Here is a 21,849-nt window from a genome sequence, read left to right as displayed (position 1 = left end):
TAACCATGATCATTCTATACACATTGCAGTTTGTTGCTTATTCTAGAGTTGTGCTCAAGTTGATTAAAGGTTAAAAGCTGATCTATGGAGGGCACATATCACATATAAAAATCATGAATATTTTACAGGTTAAGCTATAAGGATCGAGGCTTGTTTTTAATCATCTTGGTTTGGCAGCTCCTTTGATCACTGTTGAAAGTTATTGATTCTATAAAAATTGCAGCATATATCTAAAGTCACTTTTTTGTATGGTTTTTCATATAAAATCATTGTTCACTACGAAGAGGGAAGAATTGAGGCTTGATTAGCACTGTGTTGCTGCTACAAGGTGGCAGAGATCCTCAGTGGCCATTGTTGCAGAGCAAGACCAGAAAATTGCACCACACAGTCTGTCTCAAGAAGTTTCTTAACTGTGTTGAATCTGTTGACTTTGTGGATCTTCCCTTTTCCTTTTTTTTTAAAAATAATTTTTCGTCTTCTCCCTCATGCTCTTTATAATGTGTCTTTTCATATTTTTTTTAACAATGTATTTGCATGTTTTTCTTTTTCTGTTGCCCTTTAAGCATAATTTTTGACCTAAACAGTTCCAGATAAACTTTGAATGACTACTGTCTCCTTGCCGAAAGATATGAAAACAATATCATGGTGTGCAGAAAGCTTCTTGCTAGCATCTTGTCAGAGTGGACACACAGTGGATACAAGATATGGACTCATGAAGCACATGGTGACAGTTACAGCATTTTAATAAAGTAATGCAACTAACATTTTAACAGCATGAAGGTGCTCCTCCAGTGTAACTATTTTTGGTGTACTGCCTACATGTTCACTGACATACCAGTTACCATCCTTTGGTTTCAAAAAGGTGTAACAGTCAACCTCAACATAATGATGAGTCATGAACCAGGACTGGATCACAAAAAAATTGCAAAGCATGTATCCTTGGCTGTTTAACAGAAAAAGACACAAATTACAGTATTTTTACTCAAGCTACCCTACATCCATTTAGGCCTGTAAAACAGATAAATTCATACTACATATACATTTTCTCTTTCACGGTTAAAGAACAAAACAAAACAAAACAATCTGACAGTAAACGTAGCCAATTAAGTATAACACATAAATTGTGCCCTAAAGCTAATAAATACATATATTAAGAAAAACAATGTGAATGCTAATACTGAATATTTGCTTCCTTAGTCAGCTGTTTTACATTCATTTTGGGAAATGTATTTGTATTCCTTGGCAAAAAGTGTGCATGAGGATTCCACTCATGCATCAAGTATGCAGCTAAAGCCAAGAAAACGTTAGCACTGTTTGGTTATGACAACTAGAAACTGGGAAATCTGCTAACACTTACCTCTACTCGTCAATATTTAACAGATTTAATCTAGGTGTGTTAAATCCTTGCACAAACATAAAAAACTGTTTTGCACAATTGCTATGAATAGCACCTGTGACACTGCACAGATGTGTAAGGTGAACTGATAAACTGGGGTTTCATCAGCAACTACTGATGATGGCACATCATTATCTATAGCAAGTTTAGCTGGCCTTTCTGCTGGTTCTAGTTTCATACTTAATGGCAAAGAGAACTGAGTTATTATAATGTGTTCTTTTGCAAATTACTCAGGTGTCATATTACTTTGTCTTTTGCTGCAACTTTCCTCACTTTGTCACTTGCGGCATTTTCACACCTATAGGTGTTTGACTCTGGTCTGCATCACTTTTTTTTCACATTTGTTTTTTTTTTCCACACAGAAAAAATCTCTAAATGAACTCCAAGAGAAATATAATATTCTGCTTATCACCACTGGTGTAAAACACTCTTAAATGTGATTTGGATCAGCTAGCCAGCCCGTTAGTAATCTATGCATTCCTATCTCCACACCATCAAGCTAGCCAAAACTTTGTTCCCATTTCACTTAATGTGTGCCAGCACTGAAGATGATTTGTCCTATAATGTAGCTATTTACACTGATGCAGCCTGGAAGCTGACTGATCATTCTCCTGGCTGTTAGCTAACGTGGGGCTAAAAAGAGGTGCAGTCACTGCTGAGGAGTTTGAAACTGAATTAATGTGAGTACTAGTCCCTACTGCCATTGGAGCAGTAGCTGCAGGGTAAAAATGGACATCAACAGCTACTGTGGTGAGGCCCACAGAGACGTTGTGAGACAGCAACAGTGGAGGGTTGCCATGTGAAATGCTGAGACTGTGGTGGATAGGTGCAACGCATGGCTCAGCACTCTGCAGTGTTAAAGAAGAGTGCACGCTTTCTTCCCGCCTGGATGGTGGTGATGGGGAAGGAGAACGGGAGATTAAGGGTGAGGGAGGAGGCAACGTGTCCTGGCATGGGCTTTGGTTGTCTCCTCTGTTACTGGTCCAATCCTCAGTACAGTGCACCTGAATGCTGGGCTGGGACAAACTGCACCCTTTCTCCTCCTCCAGAGAAGGATCAATCTGAAAGTAGAGAGGATTTGTTAATAATAACATAAGAGAAAAATGTTTAAAATGCAGTGAAATCATTACACTGTTGCCACATTGTTATCTTTAAAGACAACTCTGATGATTGAGCATTTTATTACTATAAGGCTGTTGGTTTAGTCCTTGCATGTGCCAGTTTAAATTAAATGGAGACATCAGCACTGTTTTCAGTGCAGTACTTCTTTTTATTATCTTAATGGTTTGTTCTTTTTATTAAACTGTGCAAACTGTGACCGTTTGTACACTTATATAGGGTTTTAGCTCCCCCTATAGGTTATATAGTATGCCACAGTTGTTAGTTAAATAAACGAAGCTGGATATGCTGTTTTCATAACTAAATATAATAATTTCTAATATTTATCATTAACAGTGTGACCCATCCAACCATCCTCTTCCAGTTATCCAGGCTGGATGGAGTGGGTTGAGATGAGTTTCAGGGGTGATTTGTGACAGAAGGATCGCAGCAAGAGGCAGCAATCAGGTTTTTATCTTCTATGTAAAGCATATGTGCCATTTAAATAAAATTATCATTGCCAAGAGAGAAAGCACTGACAAAAAGACAAGAGGCAGAGCGAGAGGTGGTAGACATGAAGATGCTCGAATTTTGACTGAGAGTTACCAGGACAAAATTTGAAATGAGTATATTGGAGGGACAGCTCAGGTTGACCAGTTTGGAGACAAAGTTAGAGAGGGTAGGGTGAGATAGTTTGGATATGAGGGATAGTCAATATAGTAAGCAAAATATGTTAGTATTTTATGTTAATATGGAGCTGCCAGGCAGGAAGAAAAGGGGAAGACCCTAGAGAAAATTCATGGAGGTAGTGAAAGAGGACATAAAGAAGGTTGGAGGATGTAAGGGATGGGCTGAGATAGAGGCAGATGATCTGCTGTGTTGACCGCCTAAGAAGTCCAAAGAAGAAGAAGAATCATCAGTGGTTGTTCTGGACCCTATCCCAGCTGTCACAGGGTGAGAGGTGGGGCACACCTTAGATAGGTCACTAGTCTATCTAGTCTATCAGAAGGCCGGAGAACATGCACACTCCAAGATCCACACAGAAAGGCTGTTGCTGTGGCTCGGTGGATTCAATCCCAGGACCTTCTTGCTGTGGGACAATGGTGCTGACCACCATACTATTGGGTTGCCTCAATAAATTTGTAACTTTCTTAACTTCCCCTTAAACACGGATAAAAATGTCTCGATACATTTTTTTATGGTAAAGTGTTTCTGTGTTACCAGACCTTGGTGTCAAGAATAGGCTCAGGGTACGTCTCTACAGTGACTGAGTGGTTGTCCAGAGAGCGCTGGGTATCCTCTTGTACTTCATCAAACGTGCGCTCCATCTGCACCGTAACCAGGCTGGGCCCTGGGGGTCTGGCTCTGGTTTCTGATGTGTTGGGGCTCTGTTCAATCACTGCAACACAGTCATCATCTTCAAACGCTCTGCATAAGACATACAACACTTGGTATTAGAATGCAGAAAGATGGGTTGTGAAGGCTAATTTATTTTTCTATTCTGAGAAGTAGAGTACCTGTTTTCATACGTACGTCCTGCTGCTCGACGTTCAGCATGTCGTATGGGAACACCTAAATTCCTCTGAGCTGTCAAAGACATGTAAAGTGGTTTTGACGTAATAATAAAAAGTAACATTTGGGTTAAAATGCTCTACATATGTGCTTTCTGGTAGAGTGACACAAGTGGATCAATTACCTGTTTAAAATAAAGCTAATTTAGCTTACCTTGGCAAAAAGATATAAGAGGTAACCAGACTGTGTTCAGTGTTAAAAATTCATCTGAAAGCACATGTAGAGCTCAGTTATTATTATGTTATATCATTTTTGTTTGAGCCAAGTATATATGGAAAACCTGCAGTTCTTTAAATGGCCACTTGAGGGTGGCTCTTTAAGCGAGTTAATTCATAAACAAGTCAATGTTAAAATGCCCAATGTATTGAAAGTCAAAATACAAATGTTCACTTCCTAAGTAAATTTAAACTATAAACTAAATTATAGTTTAATTTTACTAGCCAACCCTAGCACTCTAATACACAGTTAATTACAACTTGTTACACTAGCACCTCACTTGCTAGCCAGTGCAGTGTTGGTTAATAACTTTCTATCAATTCCATCAAGATCCATCCTCTTTCACTTATCCAATTCAGGGTCGAGGGTGGGCTGGAGTCTATCCCAGCTACCATAGGGTGAGAGGTGGGGTACTCCCTGGACAGATCACCAGACTGTCACAGCCTCACCACCCCAATCATTTCGATTTTGCCAAAATACGGTCATGATTTTAGGAAAACCAAGACACTAGCATTTCATGCAGGGCGGATTGCTGACCTGCTCGGCTTGTTGGTGCGGGTTCATTCTTTTGTACCACAGAATAGAAGGTAACAGTGATAAAGATGAAAGCCAAAGATACACCCACTCCCACCACAATGGGGATGTCATGTTTTTCCAGCACAGGCAGCCATGATGGTGATTGCTGCTTCACTCTGAAATGGAGAAGATAGTGACTTATTGATGTTTTATTACTTTTGTTCCCTCAGGTGAAATATTTATCAATCTATCATCTTTTTATTTTGCCTACCTGGGATCATTGCTAGTCATGGGTGATTGGGAAGTGTTCCTTTTCAACCAGTCTGTGAGCTCTGGCTGAACTGGGTGACTTTCATGAGTAGTATTCAGCCAATGTGACCTGTTGACCTGTTGGACTACCTCAGCGTCTAACAATGAAGGATGGAGTGACTGATCTGAAGGGCGGATGGTGGAGAATGGAAGCTGTGAATTTTGTGTTGGAGATGATTCAGGTTGGGTTTGAGAAAGTTTGGAACTGGCTGAAGGTGTTGTTGTTGAAAGATGAATTTTGGATATTGGAGGCGTGGGGATTAAAGAAGATGGAAGTTCTGTTGAAGGCAGATTATACTGAATTGTAGAAAGCTCAAGATGAAACTTTGGTAAAAAACTTAAGGTAGAGGAGTGTTGAGGATCAGTTTGAGTTGTTTGTGAGAGGGTTGGTGAAGGTTGCAAAGGCTGAAATGATGATGTTTTGTAGGCAACTGTCAGGGTGACTGAATCGGAGTGTCTCATCTTAGCGTGGGTAATAGGATTTGGTGTTGGAGTTGCCATGAAGGGGTCCGATTTTAGAAAGCCAAAAGGTCCAGTAGCACGTAGCTGAGATGGTTGCTGAGTTACTGATGTCTCTGCAATTTGATTAACTTGAGGCACAGAATGGTCCTGAGAACTGGGCACTATAAACAACTTGTTACTGGCTGAATGCTGAAATTTTGATGGCATTTGTCTCAAATGGGATCGACTTTCACTGAATAGATGCTGAAGGGTTTCGACCAACACTCCACTGGTTACTTCAGGTGCCAGGCTCTGTGTTGCAGCTGGTTCACTGTGTGAAATAAAATGTGGTTTAATGGTCATTGGTACTTGGGTGTGTAGAGCTTCTGATTGGAGGTTCAGGTGAAGAGGAGGCTTGATCTGACTGAGTAACGACTGGGTAGAATTGGTTGTTGGCTGTTTCAAATGGTGATGTAAAACATGGGCAAGCGTCCTCAATGGCATATCTAGCTCAGCCCCGGCTTTTCTTAAAAATGTTGGAAGTGTAGTTGCACTGACTGGGTTGGTACCTGTAAATATTAAAAAAAGAGTTTATGCTTTATTTTCTTTAATATATCCTAAACAATTTTATGTTGTGTGTTATTATTATGTGTCATTCAGAGGAAAAAAAAATCTGATTTCATCTGAAGGGATCCAGCCATACAAAATGTAAGCAGTTCGATTAGTAACGTGCGCACCAGAATAATGCCTCTCATAATTGTTGCTTTACATTTATATTTACTAATATTTCTTGTAACTGAATCATAAAGTAGCATTAACATAACACAGACACAAAAATATGATTTATTACTTTTTTAAACAAAATATTTCCATGTCAATTTTGAAATCTGAGCAGAAAAAACTCCTGCAGCTCTTATAGCAGGATTATTTGGCATTTAGCATTTTTTTTTAGCTTTTGGATGTCCTGACACATCTTTTTTGTCTTGTGGCAATGGTAACAGACACAAAATTGAAATGATACCTTTATCCTGGAAAGTTTGTGAGAACTTCTGGTTACCCAACTTCTAACTCTACCATCGCCTGATCTGAATCCCTCTTTGTGACCAATTTTACCTAGCAACTGCCAGCAACCACTAAAAACTTCCAAAAACCACTCACCAGCTGATCTGGGAATACACATTTTTCCTTAGTGACCTGTGGTTGCCAGGGGTAGTCACTGACTGGTCTCTAGGCCTGTATGACTGAGACCTTACCACTGCTTTCAGCCATATTCATTTTACCTTATAACCTCATAGCACCGTGTTTTAGCCTGTTAACTTGTAACTATATATTTGTTATGTTGAATGACCTACACAACACATGACTGGAGCTAAGTATTTTTTTTTAAATACATACATGTTGTCTCATTATGCTTTTCCTGTACATGTGGATAACGTGTTGTTTTAAAGCGCTGCTCGGCTACTGAGTCGCTCCACTTGGAAGCTGGACGTTGTTCATTATCGCTGGTGCTCTAAAAAATATTCAAAACACTGATTATTTTCAGAGGAGACACATTTGACACAGTCAAAAACGAATAAGTCCATACACCAAATAATAAACAGGGGTAAACAATGCATGACCATCACATGATCTGTGCGAAAAAATGCACTTAGAAAATTTGCAGCTTCTACACTGGAACTGCTTATGAAAATAAAACCAAGGTCTAGCAAAATGATTTGAGAACAAAATACATAAGCAAAGACTTCCACATCCTCAATACTCACAGCAGACAAAACCAGTCTTGTCCGTCTCCCTCTATCAGAAGGTCGATCTTCAGCATAAGACAAAGGATGACATGAAAGAGAATCAACAAGCAAAAGAAACTTGGGTATATGGGGTCAAAGAAGTATTTTGTTGTTTAAGTATGCACTGAACTTCACCCACTCTAAATGACCAGAAGACAGTTGCGAATTCCCCTGAGAGAAGTATCTGAGTGACCCACATTTATTATACTGATCCAAACATACACTGATAGTCATGAAAAACATCTCAATGTCCTGAAAAAACTAGTCTGACCCCTCACAGGGGTCAGACTAAGCCTTGATCTCAACACATTGGAGTCTGTCACTTCAATTAAATTGCCAAATTGTTCATACATTTCACATCTTCAGTTTTGTTCATAGAGCTTTACCATTGCATACCAAATGCTGCTATGATTTTAGTAATATTGCCACTGAGAAGAAATAACACGAGGTGGTAAATCAACACACCTGTGATGATGAGGATCATCCGTTTCTGATGTCGTCCTGCTCGGTTCTCAGCAGTGCAGTAATACTCTCCTGCATCAGAGTACTGCACACTGGAAATATGCAGGGACCCATCTTCTGCAGGCCAGAAGACAAAACATTATAAAACACAAAGAGCTGAGATCTCACATACCGTTTAGAAATTAGAAAAAAAAATTCCTGTATACTTCCATCTCTGCCGAGAATGCTACTTATTTTATATGCTGAAAACAACTCCAAATGATGGAGCTGGTGATTAAAATAAATGCTGAGAAAGTTCAAGCTGCAGCAACACTTGTGGTATATAGAACAACTCTACTGCTTGACTGGATCTGTGGCCTTAATCAGGGTCATCAAACAATAAAGTTGTTCTATGTGTTACATTAACTTATTCGGATTTTATTCTCTTCTACATACCTATGAAGTAGGGGACGTTGTGCCTGAAACGGTTACTCTGTTTTCATGATGAAAAGTAATGCAGAATGACTCCAGACAAACTAGACTCACCATCTATGTGTCTGCCTTCGGTGGTACTGATAGGGGACTGTGGCTCTGTTCTGCCCCTCATCCAGGTGTATGTGATAGGGAGAATCCCCATTGCTCTGCAGGGCAGGACCACTAAAGTCCCAATCGTGTAGGTCACCTGATCTTTAAAGACCACTATTAAAGGGCTCACTGGCCCAAGCAGAGGGGAAAATTGAAAAGACAATATCAAAAAAGTCACATAAAGCTCATAGATCATAGAAGTGCCTTAAAGAAATAACACATACAAGAACTGTTCCCCTATAAAGATTTTAGTAACTATGTAAAATTTTGAGGACACGGTATGTTCTGCTACCTGGACTATGACTCTTTAGAATTAGTTTATGAAACTAGCAATGTGTGCAGATGGCAAATAAAATGACAATTTCATTCAAATGGTCTGTTACTTTGATCACATTTGCAAGACTGGATTTCAAGGTGATCTCCATGTCCTTTAATTTCAAATATGTAAGACGTTTGTACTACACAAGAAGAATTTCTCAGTTTCTTTCCTGTGTATAATTCAGTTCTTTTAGAAGGACCTTGGTTGCAAGCATGTACTTTTCTATAATAGCAACAGGTTTTTTCTTTTCTTTTCTTTAATGCATTTCAGCTTAATACCTATTAGATAATTATTCATGATTTTTCATTTTTGCAGCCTAGTGTTCCTGCACTCTCAAAACAACACAGTACAGCTGACATGTTAAAATGAATGATCACACACACTTGTTGATCTGCCAATGAGGACCACGCCCATGCTTTGATAATATTATGTACACTATGAAGATACCTTATAGGGAATTACAAATTCACTGCAACTTAAAAGCAATATTAAATAGGGGCATAAAGCAGAGGGACAACAATCCCTTTGTCTTCCAGGCTAGGGTTTGCTTTATTTAGTACACTTATCAGTGGGTCAGACCAAACTCATATCTAAATCCTCACCTTCATTATGATCTAAAAGGTTTGCATTAACAAGAACATATCTGTCGTCATACCTAGTATTGAACCAACCACAACATCTAAAGCAGGGGTAGGCAACTCCAGGCCTCGAGGTTTTAGATGTGTCCATGATCCATCACAGCTGATTTAAAGGGCTAAATGACTCCTCAGCATTTCTTGAAGTTCTCCAGAGGTCTGGTAATGAACTAATCATTTGATTCATGTGTGTTGACCCAGGGTGGGATCTAAAACCTGCAGGACACCGGCACTCGAGGCCTGGAGTTGCCTACCCCTGATCTAAAGTGTATAAATGCTTAGTAAGTATCAGACACATGCTCCTGACTTGACTTTGTCTCGTCTATTGATCTGAGGAGTAAATACATTGCAAAACAGCAAGGTTTAAAATTTACCAGCAACTCTTAGGAGTGCTGTGCCATGGCTTTGTCCCAGTGTGTTGGATGCCTCGCACACATACACCCCCTCATCGTAGCTCCGGACTGACTGGATGTAGAGAGTGGCATTTCTCTGTCTGAATAGGAAACATGAAAGCTGCCATATATTATGAACTGCTTGTGTACAAAATTTTCAAAAAGTCAGAACACTGTAACTTACGCCAATGCAATTTTGCCTCCTGTCTGCTTGGTGTGGCCTCTTTTCATCCAGCTGATGGACGGTAAAGGGTGGCCAGACACCTGACATTCCAGCACCACCTGAGCACCCAAAGGCACCGTCAATACCTGGGGCCATAGCTTGACGGATGGAGGGGCTGCCAGGAAGGGAAAGCACTGTCTGGAATATTATTATGCACCTATACATATATATATATATGTATATATACATTTCCAGTGAGATAGTAGGGAGGGCTGCCAGATGTCATACCCAAAACAGTGAGTGTTGCTCGTCTCGAGGTAAGAAATCTTTGAAGATGGGTGTTTGAGGCCCTGCAGAAGTAGCTGCCACTATCGTGCTCCTGCACACTACAGAGAAAATTATGGAAAGGGTCAGCAGAGCTTTTAAAAACAAAAATCAGCTGCCTGGAGCTGTATTTACAGGCACAATTTTATAACTCTATGACTTCATGTTAAGCGCTAAACATACCGTAAACAATGCAAATTAACTAAACTTTTTTAAAAGTTTTGGCCCAACCAGTTAATTTATACACAATTTTTGTGTTATATTTAATTTATCTAGTCATATAATGAGGCATGAACAATAAAGACCTGTGGATGAAGAGGTCTCCACTGGGCAGCATTGTTACATTTTCAGTGGGAGTGAGAAGCCGGTTGTTTTTAAACCAGGACACCTGCGCTGCTGGTCTGCTGTACGGAGGCCTACAGGTTACCGTAACATTTTTGCTGCTCTTCACCGTTAGATTTGTGGGCTGCTGCACAAAACTCCAGTCCATTTCTGTAAACACAAAATGTAAATCACTAATAAGTTTGGACATCTGCTCTTATTGGATTTTGCTGATTTTTACAGCATGGAATCTGCTGAAGCAGAAACCTAAACGGTTTTAACAAGGCAATTCACTTGCTTGAGTTAAACAGTTCAGAGTTTACAATACCAGCTGGAAGTAGGAAGGCTGGCTGCGACCTGATTGTCTCTTTCTGGTTTGATGCTTCACAGTGATATGAGCCCTCATGCTCCTTGCTCACATTTCTGGAGAAGACAAACACAAAAAATATTTTAAATGTAATTTTAACATTTAGGGATTCTTTTTGATTTTGTTTGCTTTTTCTTTTTTTTTTCTTCTTAGACTCATGTGCAGCCAGTTTAGAAACACTAATTAATATTTGAACTGTGGGAGGAAGCCAGAGTTCCTGGAGGGAATCCCCCAGTGGCAGATTCAAACACAACAGTCTTGTTGTGAGGCAACCCTGCAGGGAATACAGAATATTTACAGAAATGTCTTCTGTCTCTAAAACACCCAATCTTTATCCTTCCTCTTTAGCCTTCCTTCTTTTATGCACCAGTAAGAACCAGAAACTATTATATTTGTACCAGAAGAAAAAAGACAAAATCTTTGACTGTATCATCAACTGTCAACCACAGTTGGAGTTAAACAATAAAGAATTAATATTCCTGTTCTGCCATGCAATGTTGGACCTGAATGTGAGCAGCTGTCCATTGTTTTGGAGGCTGAACGAGCCGGAGCAGTTCATCAGGAGGCACCCGTCTTTGAACCAGTGCACCATGGGAACAGGGAAGCCGAGAACACTGCAGTGCATGGAGACTTCAGTTCCTATAGCAACAGTGATGTTGTCAGGGCCCTGGATGAACTGCAGCCTCCGAGGGACCCCTGCAAGGCAGACAGTCACATAAGATACTAACCCTCTGCAAACACACACAAGTATGATAAATTAGTTTAGTTTTTTTTTTTTTTTAATTAAAGCAGTATTTTTGTTAAAACCAGAGAGCTCAGGATTTATATTTAATAAACTCTCCTGGATCAGCTGCAATTTGAAAATTTGTCAGTGTGAATTAAAGAAAAAGCCTCACCCTGCACAGTAAGTCTGGCTTGTCTGCTCTTCTTGCTGATGTTCAGTGAAGGATTGTGTGTGACACAAACGTAAACCCCTTCATCTTCTAATGTTACGTTGAAAAGATGAAGAGTGCCTGACGTTTTCTTCTGGTGCCCACCTCCATATTCACCCTGAGCAGGATGACACATACAGTATGGAAAATATGTCCAATATCAAAGTTAAAAGAAACAACGTGTATTTTTCTGTTTTATTTTTGCCCTGAGTGAAATAAAAAGTGTTTTTTCTCATGAGGCTTTAAGAGTCTCCTTGAGGTTTGTGAGTTCTTCAAATCAATTTCTATTTGTAAGGTTGCCCAGCATTTAAGTCAGCACTGTGTTCTGTGTACAAGCTCTGCAGACAGAAAATTTTGCACCTACAAAAAAATTGCTATAGCAGTTTCAGTAAATGCTGTTTTAAAAAAAAGAAAAAGAAAAATCAGGGTAATCAAACTCCTAATCAATTAGTTTTTTTATATAATGAAGACGCCCAAGAGAGAAACTACAGCCTGATCTGATTATAGTAGTTTCCAGCAGTGCAGGTGGATGCCTTACACATGAAATTTATGTCCAACCATCAAGTTGAGGCTCAAACCATGGCTTTAAAATTCACAAGAAAACTGTTAAAAACATGAATTTGAGAATGAAATTGGCCTTTCTTTAGCCTGGATTTCTCTAAACTGCAGAAGAAATGCAAAGTGTAAAAACTGTTCTCCACTCTATGCCTGATTATTGTCTTTGAGTCTTATGGAGACTGTTACTACATTAATATCTACCAGATATATTTACTGCTTTTTGTCCTACTCTGCAAGAAAGTAGTCTTTGATGCCCTTCTAAAATCTGAAGTTGTTTTTTACCTGAATCTGTCTACCTCTTGTGACCACCTTTCCATCTTTGAGCCATGTGATGCTTGCAGGAGGTGAACTCTCCCCTGATACACACCGGAGGAAAACTCCCTCTCCTTCTCTGACTGTCTGGTCCTGCGGACTGAAGAAAACATCCTCCAAACCTGGAACACACACAGTGTATCCATTCAGTGTGCTTTGAATATGTTACTCAATATTTTATCCAGCACTAGTGGAAGTATTCAAAATATTTACTTAAGTAAAAGTATTGATATCACAGATATGGTCAGGTGAATGTTAAACTAAAACTGTTAAGCCTTACACTGCATCAACAGTTTGATATAAATGATGTGTCCATGTTGTTTTGCAGGGGACACCAACTAATGGTTATTTTCTTACTTGAATAGTAATAAATTGCTAATTTGCTGATATATTTCTTCAATCAGCAAATACAGATGATAAAATGTGAGCAACTTATCAATTTTACCCACAGCTGATAGTATCACTGTTGCTGAACCAGAAGTTAAAGCTTTAGTTTATTAGTAATTTCAATATTTGAACAGGATGGTAAAGGCATCTTCTTTAAAAAACCGGAACTATTAGTACTAGTAGTAGTAGTTTTATTATTAGTATATACATTTAAGAGTATATTCTCATGAGAGAATATGTCAGTTGCATGATTGTTTCCTTTTTTGTTTAAAAGTTTAAAAGTCATTATAAATGTAGTGTAATAAAACATACAAATAATCCTCTGGAAGAAGAATAAGTGTAAAGTGCCATAACAGGCTACAGCACAAGTACATCTAAGCTTTACTTAAGCACAGTGCTACCACATTTCAACATTTTAATAAAAAAAAAATATATATATTTTTTTTAATTTAGTGGCATTTTTATTGACCAACAACCCTTCTTTTGACTTTATCTCGTGGCCAAACTCAATAAAAACAAAAGAGTAGATGGACTCACCAAACTGGGATGAGACTGCCAAGCCAGACAGGATGAGTAAGCAAAGATGGGAAGTCATCTGTGGGAGCAAACAGATGGAGACACACACTTGCATCCTACTGCCGAGCTCCATGGGAGCCACTCGGAGACCATCCTGCAGCTTCATCCATGGTGTCAGCTGGAAGAGTGTGCACACATAAAGGATCTCTTATTTCTCTTTACTTACTATCACTGATGGAGACTGCACATTTACTGGCAGCACTGAGGTGTGTGATCTTCATTTGGCAACGGACACGCTAAAAAGGATCTTCAAAGCATCTCTGCAGCAGAGGCGATGCATGCTGTGTATCGCGAACTGCAAAGGGTTAAGTTTAAGGAGGAGACAGAAGCAAAACGTGACTATAAACGGTTATGTTGTTCTGAAGGGGTTTTTATCAGCTCTGTAGTGCTGTTGTTAAGCTACATGCAGACACACAAGAAAACAATCAAATAGGTTTTTATAACACAAAGTTATCAACCAGTAAAAAAATTTGGGGGGATGAGGGATGAGGTTCAGTTTGGATAAATATACTGACACAAAACTGAGTAAACCTACTCAGTTATATTAACATGGTGTAACTTTTATATTAATGTTGTCCTTTTGATTTAGTATTAAAATAATGACCCATTGGTAGACACCGTGGGTTAGCTCATACCCAAGACATCACTTACCATTAACAGGCAGTAGTACATAGCATCATATACTTCCAACTTTTAAATAACCAGAATATTTATTCATATTTTAAGGCAGTAATTCTCAGATTTTAAGTGTTCAATCTGATGTAAAAATATATGATAGTGTTCCAGAGATTCTCCACAGTGATATGACTTTTATTTTCATACACTACACACCACAGAGACTGAACCTGGTGTTGCATAGAACCATTTCTCATCAGTTTCCAGTAAATATATTCAGCAGATTAATTTAAAATCCTTCCCTCTCTCCCTCTCTTTCTGTTAACAGCCTCCCCTCCCTTCCCCCCTCTGCTTCATTCCTATTTTGGTTGTGAGTCTGTGGTGCCGCAGTGAGCTCAGCTTTGTCCTCTTTAGTCCCTTGAATGGGCCCAGCCACTTTATAGAGCTCGCACTGTGGCCCTCCACTCAATGAAAGTGACATGAAAAGAGGCTGCGGAGCTTTGTACTGTAAAGATCAGTTATTGGTCCCTGCGAGGACAGCTACCCGTCTGATCGTATAGGCTTTCATGATCCTCAGTATGGCCATGTAAGGGCTCACCCTTTATTATTTGAATGTGATGATGAAGTTCCACGAGTGAACAATTATAGTATATAGTTAAAGCCAGACAGTGACAAAGTCAAAAAGCTAATAATGGATACATTTATTAGTATTTTGGGGATGATTTTTTAAGACAACCTCTGTATATAAAAAGCAGACTGCTCATGAATATATTAAAAAAAATCAGAAAATACATTTTAAAAAATACAAATGATTAAGCGGAGCTTGATGTCTGGTCTACTGCCATTAAATTATTGCCGAAGAGTGAGCCATAAGAAAACCAAACGGCAAACAAGCATCAGGAAGCAACTAACTTGAAATAAAAATCAAAACAGTTCTATGATAATATTGACAGTGCCCGATTTTGCAAATTTGTCAAGAACACAACGCAATGAAAAAGTAGCAGATGAGACATTGGAGAGAGTTCACAGAAAATCGTATTCTAGGATTTTTCCTAGAATCACCAAAAAAGAAGACTCAGCAACAGTGTTTCTTTCCACAATTCCTGATCTAGCTGCACAAAATAATAGTTCTAAGCAGATGGATTGGTCTACGTATTTCAGAAACTGTGAAACTCCCACACAACCATCTCTAGGGTTTGCAGAGAAAAAAGAGAAAATATCCAATGAGCAGCAGTTGCTTGGGTAAAAATGCCTTTTTGATGCCAGAAGTCAGAGCAGAATGGCCAGACTGCTTGACGCTGATAGTAAGACAATAGTGACTCAAATAACCACTTACTGTAAAATGACAGGATGCAGAAGAGCATCTCTGAACGCACAACACAGGAAAACGCACAACAGGAAAATGACGGTACAATTTCATTCGAGCTATCCAAATTTGGACAATAGAAGATTATCCTGACCTGATGAATCTCATTTTCTTCTGTGACATTTGGGACAGAATTTGGAATAAGAAATATGAAAGCCTTGTATCAACAGTTCAGGCTGGTGGTGTAATGGCGTGGGGGAGATTTCCTGGCGCACAAACTGAGCATCATTCAAACACCACAGCCTGTCTGAGAATTGTTACTGACCATGTCTGAAAGCAGCCATGTTTAACACACCATGTCACAAAACTCGAATCATTTAAAAACTGCTTTGAACATGACATTGACTCACTGTACTCAAATGGCCTGCACAGTAGATTCAAGATTCAAGAAGTAATTGTATCTGGAACCTACAGAGCACCCTTGGAATGAATCAAGGGTGAATCAATGAATGAATCAATCTACATCAGCATGTTTAAGGAATGTTTCCAAACCCCTCATTGAATCTGTGCAACAAAGAGTTAAGGCTGCTCTAAAGCCAAAAGGGATGTGACCCTGTATAAGCAAAATGTACCTAATAAAGTGGTCAGTGATCTTATTTTTACGAACTGATCCACCAACCGCAAAAAAGAGGGGGGAAAAAAACGGGAAGCGAGCAATTGCAGTTCAGCTTTGTGCCACAGACTTACTTTCCCGTTTCTTAGAAAGAAAACTGAAACTAAGTGAAACTGCTCAGCAGTAAGTAACCAGGCGAGTGCTGTCTGGTTCCATTACACTCTACAGTTGATATCTCCATACTGGACAATTTAAACCAAAAGCGGTGTGAATGGACAAACAGAACTACATGCCAAAAAAAAGAAGAAAAAAAAACTATCAGTAAATTTAGTTTTATAATTATCACCTCAATTGCTTCTGAAGAACAAAAGAAATCACCAGTGATGATGTGCTTAAAGCAATGACAAAACAGACATTAGTACATTAGCCATCACTGCTGGTGAGTTCAGCAGGGCTACGGGCTGCTTATACTCACATAATGCTAAGAGCCCGGGGGTGTGTATTTGTTTGACTCACAAGGCTCACAATAGATCATTTACACTGTTTAGCATGTCATTAAGATGTTTCTAGCCCACACACTCACTTGTAAGCTTCCTTTCTACAGACAACATTTGGCACAAACACTGAATTTCTGTCACCACCACTGAGTGACACCAGAGTGAGATTTTTGGCCCCGCATTGTGTGGCACTACATAGAAACATTAATGATCCAGGTGATGATGTAGCAGTCAGTTCACGGTTGGTAAAATAAGATGTTATAGCTCAGGTTTGTATGAGGAGCTGTGACTGTAGTATGGTTTTAAATGGACATAAGTTAAATCACACGATCAGCTTCCAAGATGATAACTTTTGCTCATCTTTTAACAGTAATTCACATGTTCTGAGACATACAAGCAATACACAAACAGCTTTGCATTGTTTATGAAAAGCAACAATTACATATTACATGTAATAAATACAGTAGATTTAATATGATACCATGAGTTAATTCACTATTCCTACTTTTTTTTATTGTTATGATTCAATTTATTTTATTACCTGCTTCCTACATCTCATCTTTTTCTTTGCTTATTGACACTTAAGACCATGCCTTCAGTAGATATACAATAGACATACAAATATAGGACCTGTTGTGCAGCACAAGCACTTTCAGAAACTACAAAATTGCAGCTTTTAATGTGCTTTGATATTAAAAGCTAGTTTGATAGTTTAAAGGTACATGTTGTAAAAAATAAACCTCAGATACCCACACATGCTGTTTTCACAAGATTTCCATTAAAATGTATCCACCACAGGGTTAATGAAAGCTCATATAGAGAACTGATACTTACTCTAGAACAATTTTCTCTGCGCTGGTGCCCATTAATTTGCTCTCAGTTGGTTTCTGTGTGCCTCTGCTCTTTTCTCTCCTGATGCATTTGCTGAGCTTCAAGCTGGGAGTGAACAGCAAGCAACAGCTCACATATTCTGGACACCCTCCACACCCACTTAACACACACAATCTGGCACACACACACACATACTCTGTGTTCTAATTCAACGCCATCAGCTATAATGAGACAAAAACCCCAGTTATTTAAATTATTAGTATGATCATAAAATGATACTAGTGCAAGGAACAATGTCAAGCAAAAATATCCACACATTATAACAAATAGTAGCTATGGTATTAAAACAGATGGATAGATTTAAAGACTTTGTATGAGTAGAGCACAAGTAAAAGTTTTTCCACTATAATATGCTGTCGATTCCCAAATAAGCTTAAATATTCTATATCTCTGTTCTTCCATTTCTTCTTTCAGCTGCTCTCTTTAAGAGTCACTACATTGGATTATCTGCCTCCATCTCACCCTGTCACTTGCATCGTCTTTGCTCACACCAACCCTCTGCATGTTCTCCTTCTCTCCATCCATTAAATTTTCTTCCTGCCTGGTAGCTCCATAATTCACATCATTTGTCCAATATATCTACTATTCCTCCTCCTCTAAACCATTTCAACCTCACTTCTCCAACTTTGTCTTCAAAACACTTCAAAGAGAATTGAAGTGATAAAACATCAGTTGCAACTATAAAGGTTTGACTTCTTATACCAGTGTCTGTATAATACAGCGACTGATTCTAATGAATGAACACCTTGCTTCACATGTGGCTACCATCCACACCAAATACCAGGAGGGATGCAGAAAGAGGTCAATGATTCACTAAAGCTACTTCAGCGGGACTCCGCAGTAGCTAATCTCCTCCTTAGATTAACTAGGGGCCTTTCACTTGTTTTGTAAATGTGTAAATCACTTCTCAGATACCTGCTGAAATCAGCTTGCTGCTGTCTGAGTTTTGAGCATTGCTGGCACAATGTTGTCTAAGCTGACGTCACAGCAACACTTAATAAAGAGCACTATTTAGCTCGTTTAACATGCAAGAGGTGGTTGAACTGCTCCCTCTTAAATGTAGGTTAATGGGAATGATAATGACTGTTGCAGCAGAATGCAATCAACCTATGTAGAGGATCTGAGTACTTAGGAAAGAATTCCCTTTGATTTTAGTCAACCATATATTATATGCAAAAATGGCTTTAAAATGATTAGTTCTGCCATTTGGTGAGACATGCTCAGATTGTTTGATGGACTCAAGATTTAAAGACAAATTTTGGAGCTGGAAGGAATTGAGTCCTAACTATGTGTGTAATCCCTTGAATTTGCCTGATGTTTTTAGTGGTATATGTCAGGAGATGCATTTTCATCACCCTTAGCTTTAAATTTGGTGCTAATTAGCATGCTAACAGGGCAAACTAGGGTGGTGAACAGCTAAACCTCAAACTTAAAAGAATAAGTAGCGTGAAAGGATACTTATGTCTTAAGAGTTGCTAACATAGCTTTAGACTATTAATGTTGCCTAATCCACAAAGTGACCAATATTTTATATTAAAAAAGGGGAACAACACAGAAACTGTCCATATGGTGGCTTCTGTCTCATTTATTCACAAGGACATGTCTACAGCCAAATCCTGGGTCCAGATGAAGTCCTTGCAAATGTAAATTGGCAATCCATTCAGCATAATCAAATGGAAATGAAAGTACAAATGCACCGATTTATAATCTATGCAGGAGGGGTCATTTTAATTAAGCAGACAAAGCAGACGTAGCGGGTGAAATGTAACACTGTTGGATTCAGGACAACATCAAACACATAAATCCACCAAAGACTCTCATAGTCCCAGTTTTCCCACTGTGGCAGAACTGTGTTTAATGTAGATTCTAAAAGACACTCTGACTTTGCTCAACACTGAGCAAAAATGTTGATAACAGTTGAAGTGATGACATATTGATACATGAGCTATTGACTTAAGTATTGTATATATTGTATTTCCTTAGGACTGAAGGATGATGGATTTCTTCTTTCCAAACTGCATGTCTGCACAAACAAGATATAGAATTTGTATTGTATACATATTAATTCTAATATTTTATTAATATATTTTTTACATTTAGTACAACTATAGAACATCACATTACATTTCACAACACATATTACCTGCATAATAAACCATATTGTTTCAGTGCATAAGTTACTGTTTTGCATAACACAAAAGGGAACAATAGCACAAAGAAAATATATACCGCTCATTGCAGGGGATTGTATCTAGTCTAAAATGTTATCCAAACAAATTTCCACATCATTCTTAAGTAATTTTCTGATTGTAAGCACAATAAATATACCAATAAATAAATATAACCTGTGCAGTACCCTCTGCTTCTATATAAAAATACAGGTGGATGAAATATGACCTTAAAACTAAAATCTTTAGATTTATCTAAAGCCAAAAGGGGTGTGACCCAGTAGATAGATCTAAAATTAGATCTATCAAAATTTATCTTATCATTTTTATGCTGCTTTAACTGTGTTACCATGGTATCCCTTTTTTCGTCATTTGACTTTTGTTTTGGTCGTTAAAGCCTGAGCTGAGTAAATCTGCAGATGTGTGTAGGTTGTTGAATAAGATGGTTATTTGTCCATTCATCTTAGTACAAGGCATTCATATATATCCTCAAGGGCTACCTTTATTTCATTTATGTCCAATTTTAGATCTGAAAGCCAAGTTCTTAAAGAATATTTGATGCAACATTATCTCACAGAAGATGATGTCTTTTATTATCAAACATCTTGACTGTGATCCAGAGTTTCATTAGAGTGAGAAACAGAGGAAATTAAATCGCACAGAGCTACAAGATGAATTCCATGTTTATTTTTAACTGATGATTTTACATCAGAATTAATCAGATAACATGAAGGGAAAAACATTTACTGAAGAGGTAAAAGTCAATCTGATTTTTGATCCTGAACTTTAATGTAGGACAATTTTCTTATTATAAGGTGTCATATCTGTGTGAAAGTTTAATATGTTTGTTGGGTTGTTGGTCAAAGTCATGACAGCAGTGCCAGAAACATAACAGGTGAGAGGAGGAGGAAAACCGGAGTGATGAAGATGTGATCCGCTGCATCGTGGAGCTCGTTTAAACACAGGGCCTGCTCCAGCATTTGGTGGGTCTCAGCACTTATCCCTAAAGGACACAGTACAGAGTTTTTTTGTTAGGATAGAGACAACTAAGTGCTACAACAAAGTCTGCTCTGAAAACCAGAATTGGAGAGCTCACCATGTTGGGACCACTCCTTCCAGGCGTGCAGATATTCAGGGTCATGCTCCCCACCAGTAGCTATATTCAAATTTGATAAAAGTATCTATTAAGACTTTGTATTTTTGAAACTCTATCCACTTGTAACAAGAAAGCTCTGTTTTTACCTTTGGAGTGCTCAATCAGAAGATGTTTCAAATCCCTGAGAGCCCTGGTGAGGTTCTCCAGTTGGTGCTGCAGGTGGAGGTTTTCTTCTTTCAGAGTGTGGATGGTATCCTGGAGCTCGTAAGCTGAGCCGGAGTGTGAAAACAGAGAAATTATCCAAAGCACTGCGGTGACATGCATAATGGAGAACATTGTGGCAAATAATAAATGTGCTGTTGCTGGTCACAGTCCTGCTGAATCTCTCTTCAGCTGCAGAGTGCTTTAAAGTCAGGTGGAAGTGTTAATGTTATTGAGGAGCTGACTTGTTTCTGTGTCAGAATTGATTCACTGATGGGTAGTTAAATGCTCTTAGCCCGCTTACCCACTCAAATGGATCAATTGTTCTGTTTTGGATCTTAGAGCCCAAATTACAGACACGGATAGAGCTGGTTTGGAGTTAATAAACCTTCATCCTAAAACAAAAACAAACAAACAAACAAAAAAAACAAAAACAAAAAGTACCTGTGAATTTGAGCAGTGCACTGAAGAAATTAAGTCAGTAAGTAGTTATCTCCTTAAACCTACTAATAGTCAGACAAATCTCTGTGTCTATATGACAGTTCGTCCCATCCACTTTAAACTTGGCAAGTGTATTCTTGGGGTCTTTTAAATGTGTCTTCCTTTATTTGGCTATCTTTGTGAGATTTGTGGATTCTCATTAGCTATATTTGTAACTTTTACAGCTAAGTGCCCAACCCTTTATCTTACCCTAACATAAATTTAATTTTAACTTGTCCCTTCACCCCAAAAAGACAATTCTTTCACAATTCTTCATTACTTTGCTTGCCTAAAACTAAACTGGTTCTCAAATGATTATTTATTTATGTATTTGTTGC

General features: G+C 38.6%; 1 protein-coding gene across 1 annotated transcript; it reads right to left on the bottom strand.

Annotated features, from left to right (window-relative positions):
- Nucleotides 1-1,790: 1,790 nt before the first annotated feature.
- Nucleotides 1,791-17,577, bottom strand: LOC102199295 (hemicentin-2). The gene is made up of 18 exons (XM_005743125.1): nt 17,510-17,577; nt 13,606-13,762; nt 12,652-12,803; nt 11,776-11,929; nt 11,383-11,575; nt 10,841-10,935; nt 10,497-10,683; nt 10,156-10,253; nt 9,889-10,042; nt 9,687-9,805; nt 8,320-8,487; nt 7,798-7,911; nt 7,312-7,358; nt 6,944-7,058; nt 4,220-4,273; nt 4,012-4,081; nt 3,721-3,922; nt 1,791-2,457 (listed from the first exon to the last, which is right to left on the bottom strand). The coding sequence occupies exons 2-18, from the start codon at nt 13,748-13,750 to the stop codon at nt 1,966-1,968; spliced, it is 2,559 nt and encodes an 852-aa protein (XP_005743182.1). The 5' UTR covers nt 13,751-13,762; nt 17,510-17,577; the 3' UTR covers nt 1,791-1,965.
- Between the last annotated feature and the right edge of the window lie 4,272 nt (nt 17,578-21,849).

Source organism: Pundamilia nyererei, unplaced genomic scaffold (genome assembly GCF_000239375.1).
Source record: "Pundamilia nyererei isolate P.nyererei 1_Seehausen unplaced genomic scaffold, PunNye1.0 scaffold00127, whole genome shotgun sequence".
Lineage (NCBI taxonomy): Eukaryota > Metazoa > Chordata > Actinopteri > Cichliformes > Cichlidae > Pundamilia > Pundamilia nyererei.
The sequence above is the reverse complement of the archived record's forward strand: the minus strand, read 5'-3'. Positions and strand labels throughout refer to the sequence as shown.

Excerpts from the sequence above, each read along its gene's own strand:
- LOC102199295 (XM_005743125.1), bottom strand. The coding sequence starts at position 13,750 with ATGAAGCTGCAGGATGGTCTCCGAGTGGCTCCCATGGAGCTCGGCAGT. Across the intron at positions 9,806-9,888 it reads GGAGGCAAAATTGCATTGGC|ACAGAGAAATGCCACTCTCT; the intron begins GTAAGTTACAGT and ends TTTCCTATTCAG. Across the intron at positions 7,059-7,311 it reads CAAGACTGGTTTTGTCTGCT|AGCACCAGCGATAATGAACA; the intron begins GTGAGTATTGAG and ends AATATTTTTTAG.